Raw genomic sequence first — 11,334 nt, 5'->3', positions numbered from 1 at the left:
AGAGGCATTCAAAGAAAAGAACACGGTCCCTACAGTCAAACATGGCGGAGGTTCCCTGATGTTTTGGGGTTGCTTTGCTGCCTCTGGCACTGGACTGCTTGACCATGTGCATGGCATTATGAAGTCTGAAGACTACCAACAAATTTTGCAGCATAATGTAGGGCCCAGTGTGAGAAAGCTGGGTCTCCCAGCAGGACAATGACCCAAAACACACTTCAAAAAGCACTAGAAAATGGTTTGAGAGAAAGCACTGGAGACTTTTAAGGTGTCCAGCAATGAGTCCAGACCTGAATCCCATAGAACACCTGTGGAGAGATCTAAAAATGGCAGTTTGGAGAAGGCACCCTTCTAATATCAGGGACCTGGAACAGATTGCCAAAGAAGAATGGTCTAAAATTCCAGCAGAACATTGTAAGAAACTCATTGATGGTTACCGGAAGCGGTTGGTCGCAGTTATTTTGGCTAAAGGTTGTGCAACCAAGTATTAGGCTGATGGTGCCAATACTTTTGTCTGGCCCATTTTTGGAGTTGTGTGTGAAATTATCAATGTTTTGCTTTTTGCTTCATTCTCTTTTGTGTTTTTTCATTTAAGACAAATTAAATGAAGATAATAATACCAAAGAATTTGTGTTTGCAATCATTTTCAGGAAGAAACTGAGTATTATCTGACAGAATTGCAGGGGTGTCAATACTTTTGGCCACAACTGTATCTGCGGAGGTATGGCATCCCACTCTTCTTGATGGGTGGCCCTCAGGTCCCTGAGGCTCTGGGGTACAGATTTATGAGCCTCTACACGGCGTCTCTGCTGATTCCATAGGTTTTCTATGGGATTCAGGTCTGGAGAAAGTGGAGGCCGCTTCATTTGAGGTCTCCCAGTCTCCAGCGGTCGTTCCGTAATGATGAGATCTCGATGAGCTGGAGACTTGTCCTCCTTGAAGAAGAAATTAGGCCTGGGTTGTTTGTGCGGAGGCACAATGACTTGACTAATGATATTATTCAAGTAGCAGGGGTTGTCACAAAGTTTAGGGCAGTTCTGTATTGACCAGACACACCTGCCCATATTACCAACATCACCACTGTGGGGGTTATCTCTTAAAGTGAGATCTCAGCGATTGCCTGTCCCTGACCTGATAAATATGAGCAGAGTGTATGGATAGAAGATAGTCATCGGATACAAAATCAGATGCGTGCTCTCCTCTCGGCCAGAGTTGGCACAGAACTGGCTTTATTAGTACAAAACAAAAGATCATGTAACGGTGAAGAGAGTGCTGCACGTCTTCTGAGCAACTATCATGTCAGTCAGTAATTGGTCCATGTTAGGTCCGTTCCATATATAGTCTTCAGTGTTATCCATTTCACACAGCAGGGGCACATTTATAAGATTATCTCAGCACAGGAACATCAAATTGTGGAATTAGTTAGTATTCCAAAATCTATTGATTATAAAACCATAAGGAACTTTTTTTATGGACTTCGTGCGCTACTGAACAATGGACACAATTCCAGTTACGATGTCATCCCCTGAGGAAGAAGTAACTATTACTTCGAAACGCGTTGGGAATAAAACAATAATCTTTCATCATAACTGGTTTTGTGTCCATTGTTCAGCAGCGCACGAAGTCCATAAAAAAAGTTCCTTATGGTTTTATATATCGGTGGTCACTGGTTTGGCCCTTGGACGTGCAGCAGCTGATCATTTACATGCTTTACCTTTCCTACAAGGGGTGAGTGGATATTGTATATTCATATGTATTTTATCATCGGATAAGACCCTATTTACGCTCCTCTCGTTCCTACAGCATAAATCATTGAAACATCTATTGATTAAAATTGTTTTGTTTGTGGAAATCCCCTTTAAGCTGCTTTTTAGAGAACAGCAAGATGTGCAAAAAGTACTGAATCAATGAACAGTTGGACATGTGCATTCAAAAGTATAGATATGGTCGCATTCCCCTTCTCCTGAAAAGGTTAAAGGGCATTTTAGGATTATCCTGAAATTTCTCCCGAAAACCAAATATCCTTACATTTTTGTTAGTAGCGTATATTACTTCATAAATATTTGATACTCTAGTCACATCCAAAGCTGCATTCAAAATTCTGCATGACTTCCCAAGACTGACTTCACACTGCAGCCTCTGCTGGTTCAGGTTCTATGTAGGCTGCATTCACCGATTTCTGCTCTGGAGGATAATCAGAGAGATATTGCATCTTGCATCTTCCTTGCATCTTCTCGCCCAACCACTTGCACCAGTGACATATTTCCGTCACATCTCCACCAGCCCCTTTCCCCTGCTGTCATCCCTCACCTAACTAAAAATATTTAACCTCTCTCTCTCTTCTGGCATCTTTCCCTCCTCATTTAAGCATGCCATCATACATCCACTACTTAAAAAACCATCCCTCGACCAAAACTGTGCCGCTAACTATAGACCTGTCTCTAATCTTCCCTTCATCTCTAAACTCCTGGAACGCCTGGTCCACTCCCGTCTTATCCGCTATCTCTTTGATAACTCTCTTCTCGACCCTCTCCAATCCGGTTTCCGCTCTTTACACTTTACTGAAACTGCCCTCACTAAAGTCTCTAATGATCTACTAACAGCTAAATCAAATGGTCATTACTCCATGCTAATTCTCTTGGATCTCTCTGCAGCATTCGACACTGTGGATCATCAGCTCCTCCTCACTATGCTCCGTTCCATTGGCCTCAAGGACACCTTTCTCTCCTGGTTCTCCTCCTATCTCTCTGACCGCTCCTTTACTGTATCTTTTGCTGGTTCCTCCTCCTCTCACCTTCCCCTTACTGTTGGGGTTCCTCAATGATCGGTTCTAAGCCCCCTCTCCTCTTCTCCTTGTACACTGCCCCTATTGGTCAAACAATCAGTAGATTTGGTTTCCAGTACCATCTCTATGCTGATGACACCCAATTATACGCCTCTTCTCCTGACATCACGCCTGCCTTTCTATAAAACACCGGCGATTGTCTAAACGCTGTGTCTAACATCATGTCCTCACTATATCTGAAACTGAACCTATCAACGACTGAACTCCTTGTGTTTCCTCCCGCTACTAATGTACCGATACCCGACATTGCCATTTCTGTGTGTGGTTCCACTATTACTCCCCAGCAATATGCCCGCTGTCTTGGGGTCATACTTGATTCCAAGCTTTCCTTTGCTCCCCACATTCGATCACTGGCCCGCTCTTGTCATCTGCACCTCAAAAACATTACTAGAATTCGACCTTTTCTTACTTTTGACTCTGCAAAAACTCTTACTGTTTCTCTTATTCATTCTCATCTCGACTATTGTAACTCTCTTTTAATCGGTCTCCCTCTTACCAAACCCTCCCCTTTCCAATCTGTCTTGAATGCTGCAGCCAGGATCATATTCCTCACCAATCTTTACACCGATGCCTCTACCTTGTGCCAGTCATTACACTGGCTACCCATCCACTCCAGAATTCAGTATAAACTTAGTACCCTCACCCACAAAGCTCTCCATGGCTCAGCACCACCCTACATCTCCCTTGTTTCAGTATACCACCCTACCCGTGCCCTCCGTTCTGCTGATGACCTGAGGTTAGCATCCTCAATAATCAGAACCTCCCACTCCCGCCTCCAAGACTATACACGTGCTGCGCCAATTCTTTGGAATGCACTTCCCAGGACAATACGATTAGTCCCAATCCCCACCATTTTAAGCGTGCCCTGAAAACACATTTATTCAGACTGGCCTATCGCCTCAACATATTAACCTAATCTATCCCTGTGTGGCACAGCCAAAAGTTTTACCATAACCAAGTTCCCCGCATCATGATCCCACATGCTTTATGCATCCATTAGCCCTCTGTGTCCGTACTGTTACACACTTAGCATTATGGCTGGTCCATACAATCAGGGCAACTGTTACCACCCACCATTCATGTCTCCCTTATTTCCTCATAGACTGTAAGCTTGCGAGCAGGGCCCTCATTCCTCTTGGTATCTGTTATGATCTATGTGATTATTGTTATGCTGTAATGTCTATTGTCTGTACAAGTCCCCTCTGAAATGTAAAGTGCTGCGGAATATGTCGGCGCTATAGAAATAAAATGTATTATTATTATAAATATGTAGAATTCAGAAGAATATAGAATTCACAAATAGTGATAGAACAGCGCCACCTAGATTTTGTCATCAGATTTGGCGTTTCATTTTTTTATAACAGTGCACCTAGAGGAAAAATGAAGAATTGCAGGGCACATATTGGAATATGTGGATAACTATGCCATCCTAGCTCAGTTTCAGAGAAATTTGTGCTGAGGCACGATGGGAGTGAGAATGACAATGATAAAATAAATTCTTGTGTACATTATTAGATTTTTACAAAATGTCTATTATTTATCTCAAAGATGTATACATATGTGTAGGATACCAATATATAGTGTACACGGAGTTCCCCTTAAAGGGAATGCATAAGATTACTTTTTCCCCAGATACAGCATCACACTGACTCACAGGCCATGTCAAGTACTGCAGCTCAAATTTTTATCAAGTTATTGGACCCCTACCCTGCCATTAAATAACCACAGGCAATATTATATTCAGTTCTTAAGCAGTTTATTTCCAGGGGCTGGAAGAAAGACAAGTTGCACGTAATAAAAAATAAAGCAAGTGCCCCAAAAAATTGGGCAACATTTTTTTAAACAAGTAAAAACAATACAAGTAGTCACCATAGATCAGTCTATACACCCATATCAGCGGATATAGTAAAAACCCAGTGGGTGATGATGATGTACATAGAAAACACAGTGTAATGCATTCATATGTTTTAATATACATCAGTTTGGGGTTTCCTAAGCCCCTGCAATACTGATATGAACTTAGACTTAATAGAAAAAAAAAAAAATAGTTCAATGCTGTTACACCAGTCGGCCAGCAGATGGAACCAATGTGTCAAACCACTTTTTAATAACTACTTTAGGGCAAGGTGGATTTACAAACCTACAAGGAGTTGTAGTACTACTATTCTCGTATTCTCTGGGCCAATATCTGAGAAATTGGGAAGGCATAGTCTCACTCTACCCTTCCAAAAAATTCTACACCCCAATTTCAAGCTTAAAATTCTTATATGGCATTTCTCTTGTGTCGATGGCCGTAGTCCAGGCCCCTTTTTCCTCTGCAGGAGAGGGTTTTCCTTTATTCCGGTAGACCTGAGTGCTATTACTCCCCTTTATCAGCCAAGCATTTCTGATCGTGTCTTTTTCCATTACATCTTGACAGGAGGAGAGTCATCCGCAGACACTGGCAGAAAAGTTTATCTAAGCTGGATACTCATTGCCATAAATACTGGATGGCTCCTCGGTGACGGAGAGATAGGTGGCCCTCATACTGGGAGAATACTTGAAAAAGAAATAGAATGAGAATCAGGTGAAATCAAGATATGACATACAGACATGTATACAGCGACAGGGGAGCGTATACAGAGACCATGAGAGTAATGATTCTTCAGATATGAGGGGCACAGAACTCAAACTCAAAATAGGGCCCAAACCCCCACTAAGAACGCTACCAAATCTACTAGACCTAACTAATCTAATGATGTCTGAATTCTGCTACCACCAGGGGGAGCTCACTGCATAGGGAGCTAGTATGAAATGGGAGAAATAGACATCTGTATGCAGTGAACTCCCCCTAGTGGTGGCTTACAGTAAGCAGAGGAAGCAATTCTTTGAGTTCCCTCTAAAGGTGGCTCAAAGAAAGCAGGGGAAATAGTTTAACGAAGCAGTTCTTTGAGCTCACCTAGTGGTGGCTCACAGCAAACAGAGGAAGCAATTATGTGAACTGCCCCTAGTGGTGGCTCACAGCAAGCAAGATTAGCAGTTCAATGTACTCCACCTAGTGGTGGCTCAGATAAGCATTTATGTGAGCAAATCCTAATGATGGCTCACAGGCACAACAAGTAGGAAAATCAATTTAGCGAGCTACCCCTTGTGGTGGCGCACAGCAAGCAGGAAAAGTATTTTAGTGAGCTCCCCCTAGTGGTGGCGCACACCAAGCTGGAGAAGCATTTTAGTGAGCTCCCCCTAGTGGTGGCTCACATAAACCAAGAAAAGAAGAATTTTCAAGAGCTCCAACTAGGGGTGGCTCACAGCAAGCAAGGGAAGCAGTTTAGTGCTAGGCCCTCAACCACCTTAATGGTGGTGTGCCATGCCCCTAGGGTGTGTACATCACTGCTAATGTAAGAGCTAACTTAAATACAGGGGACGGGACTTGCAATTAATATTTTGTGTGATCTCCCTCACTATGACAAGATGCGATTCACACCATGACCCCCGCTGTTTCCAAACCCATCCTGCTGATGTAGTGATGGTGGAGTAGCCTCCCTCCTTATTACACTAGCCTCATCTCCGGCCTAACTATATATTAATGCACCACAGTGTGGGGGAGGGGGCTGATTGGTTTGGGCTTCAGACCTTGGTACACTACATGCTACTTAGCTGTGTAATTCTGTCTCTAACCCTGGGAAAACCACAGCACTTAAATGTCCTATATATTTAATGGAGCGGCTAATGAACAGGAGGTGATGGGAAGGAAGTCCTTTGTGTAGAAGCTTCTGCTGTACTGTCAGGGCTGAGAAAACACCCAAGGCCACAGAAAGCACTCAGTAATCATCTTCAGGAAATCAAGGGTGCAGCCCTATGTATAACCAGTGATCTGCTAGATGCACAGGTATATGTTGAAGCATATTTGTCTGGGGGTCTCCCAGAAGATTCAGGTACATTTCCTGTGAAGACTCCACTAGGGGGAGCTGCTGCTAATGATTCCTACTGCTACCACAGAACTGTATAGCTGTGTATGCAGTGAGCTCCTCCTAGTGGCAGCCACCGGCAGACAGAATTTGATAATCTATCTGGATTAGGAGTTGTGTATAACACACAAATGGAGCTCCAATGCTGGCACTGGGTTCCCATCAGTCAAGATGGTTATGAAGAGACTGAGGGGGGATGGATGGTAGGACAGGGGGAGTGAGGGAACAGATTCACATTACACAAAGTGATACAACTTACGTTTTTTTTTTTAACATTACAAAGCTCCAAAACAAGCATGCAAAAACAAAAGATGGATTAGCAGGAGGAATATAAAAGTGCGAGCGGTGAGCAAAATGATTTAAAAAATCCAGTATTTTACTAAAAGGCCTTTTAAACAGAATTTTTGGCACCTACATTACACATCCATGGTTAATCGCCATTATTTTTGTTGGTTTAAGAGGTTAGTCACCTTCATGTGTTTTCTGAAAAATATGATTACTAATGTCGGCTGAGATGTGGAGTGTCATGTGACAGCAGCCATGCTGCTCTACAGGGTCAGTCTATGAATTTGAGACTGACTCGTTGCTATATTGTCAGGAGGAATATCTATAGCTACTAGTCTGGACTGAACTGAGGCTACGCTTGGCTAGACTCAACCACATTCCTCCTCCTATCACAGCGTATTTCATCAGATTTGTGGAGTAGCTTTAAACCCTACTCATTCCTCTATACCTTTTTTTACTGAGACAAGTGTACTCTGGCAGATGCCAAGGGAAAAAGAAGGATCAGGCACATTGATTTCAACATGTCCCATCCGTTTATTCTTAGGTGAGAAAAGCGGATGCCAGAGGTATCTGGCAGAGGCTTATTTCAATCTCCCCAATCAGAGTGGTCAAATGTGCGTGTCTATGTGGGAATCCGGAGGAACAGATTTGCTAAGGCCAGGCTTAGCAGTGCTCAAACACATTCCTCAGATTTTCTGTAATCAGGTGTGATATCTCTTTAAACCCCATTACTTACTTTACACCTCCTTTACTGCGACCAATGTACTCTGACCTTTCCCGAAAGGCGGATGTTGTGGTAAGAAAAAAAAAAAAAAAAAAAGGATCAGGAAGTTTGATTTGCCTGATTCTTTCGGTCCGAGGAGAGAAAAGCTGCTGCCAGAAGTGCCCGGTAGCAGTTTTTCCCTTTTCTCACTCAAAATGGCAAAATGTGAATGTCTATGGGGAAAATCAGGAGCAATAGTTCTCAGCTGAATAAGTGTTTGGCTCACAACTATCTAAAATGTACGGCAAGCTTAAAAGTTAACTAAAATTTCAAGTAACTTAAGAATATGTTGCCCTGTGTATGTACATGACAAATAACACCATTGGACGATTTGTATTCTGCATTTTCACCCATTTCCCCATGGCACGCCCTATCACTTAATTTGCAATCGACTGAGAGCTGGTGGGTGGAAACTATAGACAGCACAACACACAGAGAAGGAGTTCTGCTCTTGATTCCTTAGCCATCATAGAAACAACAGTAGGAGGAGGAAATTATATGGCAGTACTGAGCAGTGTAGATGTGAATCCAGCTCTGGATGACGTAAAAGACCTGTTACAAAGCTAAATTTGATATTTCTGCATCTCCCTTGCTTGTTTTCTCCATCTCCACTTTACTCTTCACTCATCCCTTCTCCATAGAGTAGAATAGTCTGTGTAATATGACGCATGAGATACTATAGAAGGGTGGGAAGGGGAGGCTCATTTGGGCACACATGCAGGCAGTTTCAGGATAGTACTGTAATCGTCACCTAATGATATTGGCACATGTTGCTTCTACTCCTACATAGTTTGGCCACTGAGCTTTTATTGCTTTATCGCTACCCGATTATTGCTTACTATCAAAACAACAAAAGAGAAACAGACCCATCTGATCACAAAACTGGGGTCCCAACACAAAATAAATCTTAAATTAAAAACTTAAAGGGGACTATGTGTGATTAGAAAAACATGTCAGCTTCTTTTCATAAAAATAGCGCCACTCTTGTTTTAGGTTGTGAGTGGTATTGCACCACAATCCTGTTTACATGAATTTGGCTTCGCTGCAATACCACACTTAGCCTCTGGACAAGAGAGGTGCTATATTTTGTTAGAAAGCAGCAATATTTTCTTGATCATAATAAGACCTGGGCTACACTGTGACTTTTTGTAGTGTTACTGATTGATTTTAACTACTAAGTGGCATTTGCAGTCTTGCTTTATACTGCAGCTGTAGAAAAATAGTTAAAATCAATCAGTAAAGCTATAAAAAGTCGCAGAGTGGCCACAACCTAAACTATAAATATATTTATTGCAATTATTGCAGTGGCATAGACTGTCTAGGTGCCAAGGGGGGGTGCCATCAAGCCGTTCTGCCATGGTCAGGGTATTTAATTAAAGGGCTATGACAGTCAAGTCGCTGCTGTCCTGTATTGCTTCCAATGACCATTTTAGGCAGTCGGCTATAAGAAGGATTTGGATTCGGAGGCCCAGCGTACCGTGGGTGGGGGCGATCCTCTCCCGATCAGTGGAACGTTCTCGTAGCGGGGATTACCACCAAACAAAGCTGCCTGGTTCCTTTAAGAAAGAAGAAACGTGGGTTAAGTTACGCAGAAAGTGTAAAGTGAGGAGCAATCAGTACATCTAAGTTGGTGTTCAAGTCCCCTATTACATGTAATGAGTTAAAGGGATTTTTTGGTTTCACAAAACCACTGTCCCACGGCTGCAATTAAAAAGAAAACCCTAACAAACAAATATGTACTTTATTCACCCTCCCCGGGTCCAGCATTACATTTCTGCCTCGCCTATTACTGTCTGCAGCGCCTTAGCCAATCAAGTAAGCTCAGTGGCTTGTGCAGACCTGCTGAGCTCAGTGATTGGCTGCAGTGCTGGCAATAGACACTGGGAGCAGCAGTGGACATGCAGTGCTGGACCAGGGAGGGTGTGTAAACATTTCCCCCTTTAATAAACAAATTGTAGCTGAGAAGTATTTTGAAACTGGAAAACCGCCTTCATAGTTGAGAGTACAAACCCTTAAGACCCTCAATTATTGACCAAGAAGCACAGTCAGCAAGAAGATCGTCACTTGCTCTCGTGGACCTGGCCTTTCTGGGCATCACAAAGACTGCCCATGAATTTCAGTATGTGCAGTGCAATGCTGTATCTCTCCAGTGGTGGCACTGCAGGGGGACTGAACACTTGCTAGGTTTGATCACTGATTGTTTGGCGCGATTAATGTTGTATGTACATAAATACCCTTAGCAAAGCTTCCCTCTGACACGCCGCACCCAAGGCACGTGCATAGGTAGACTGCCATCCAGCTATGCCCCACGTACAATCTTAAAAGGAGTTTTATCACTTGACAAAATCAGCTCTGCTACATCTGACTGTACCTTTTGCAATCAACTACTTACATGTATTCTGCAACAGGGGCATTGGAGATGGTTTGGCCCGGCGGGTGTAGACTGGCCTGGCTGCCCAGGCTGCTGCTGTAGCTGCAGAAGCTCCGCATCTGCGCCCGGTTGGGGTTGTGCACCGCTATACGACGTGCCTGAGGGTTAAAGGGATCTTCCTCGTCAATGTCGTTGTAATCTCGGTCCCTGAAATGCAAACATATGGGATTATTATAAATTTAAATTGTATTGCTCCTTGAGTGCCAGCGTCACTGCACTATTATTAATAGCAAAGAAAGTCTGCAACTGCGATGATAACAGATTGCAAGCTCTGCGGTACGGCACTGCACATCCTGGGCCGTCGGGAAGTATACAGTCTGCTATAAACAGCGCCCATATTCCGCCTATAGGAGGGGATACATGACATGCAGCCAATTCTAAAGCTCACCTTGCGACTAAATGCTTCCAGGCTTGTGGCATGGCACATATCATGGCGGTGAAGGCAAATGCTGCCAGGAGTGAGAAGAGGCCGAGATAAAGTAGTCCTTCAACCCCGTCATAACAGATGCCAATAAGAGCTTCCAAATAATCCTGAGAGTGAGACAAAAAATTGCTGGATTATCAGATATTCCAGATCAATGGAAGTCACATAGTTTTACAAAACAGATGGATGTGTGAGATGATGACGCTGCCCCTTCCCCGTACTTTGTGCAGACCCCGGCAGTCCAGCAGAGCAGTAAGCTGGTGCAGATTAGACTCGGACGTGTTCAGAAGCAGCTGGATGCCCTGCAGATCTTTCTGGAAGAAGGGGGAGAAATGGCACGGTGAGTATTTTTCTGGATTGTGTCAGGAATAACAACTGTATTTTCATGCAAATATACAGTGGTTAATGCGAGATACAGGAGGATTTCACAGAGTGGTATCAGTAAATGCATTACCGATACCCCCGGCGGTGTCAGGCCCCACAAGGCGGTTGGCTGCGTACCACATTTTGTTTTACTATAAAACACATTTTAGCAAGAAATTTTGGCTTAAAAAAAATGTTTGGAGTTCGGAGGTCCTCTGATGCGGCATTGTGTGGAGGAGTGACACAGCTCTCTCCCCTCTGGCCCAACACTAATCACTC

General features: G+C 43.4%; 1 protein-coding gene across 1 annotated transcript in view; it reads right to left on the bottom strand.

The window, feature by feature from the left end:
- Window positions 1-4,576: 4,576 nt before the first annotated feature.
- The window catches only part of TTYH2 (tweety family member 2), a 112,397-nt gene continuing 105,639 nt past the window's right edge, over window positions 4,577-11,334 (bottom strand). Inside the window, exons 10-14 of the mRNA XM_073560373.1 lie at window positions 10,914-11,006; window positions 10,657-10,799; window positions 10,230-10,415; window positions 9,315-9,393; window positions 4,577-5,380 (exon numbers count right to left, since the gene is read on the bottom strand). Coding sequence (XP_073416474.1) covers window positions 5,300-5,380; window positions 9,315-9,393; window positions 10,230-10,415; window positions 10,657-10,799; window positions 10,914-11,006 — 582 coding nt within the window. The 3' untranslated portion in view covers window positions 4,577-5,299. The remainder of the gene's footprint in view (window positions 5,381-9,314; window positions 9,394-10,229; window positions 10,416-10,656; window positions 10,800-10,913; window positions 11,007-11,334) is intronic.

This window comes from Dendrobates tinctorius, unplaced genomic scaffold (assembly GCF_039654945.1).
Source record: "Dendrobates tinctorius isolate UK_male_01 unplaced genomic scaffold, ASM3965494v1 ptg000014l, whole genome shotgun sequence".
NCBI classification, from domain to species: domain Eukaryota; kingdom Metazoa; phylum Chordata; class Amphibia; order Anura; family Dendrobatidae; genus Dendrobates; species Dendrobates tinctorius.
Note: the sequence above shows the minus strand (reverse complement) of the source record. Positions and strands in the feature narration are given on the sequence as shown.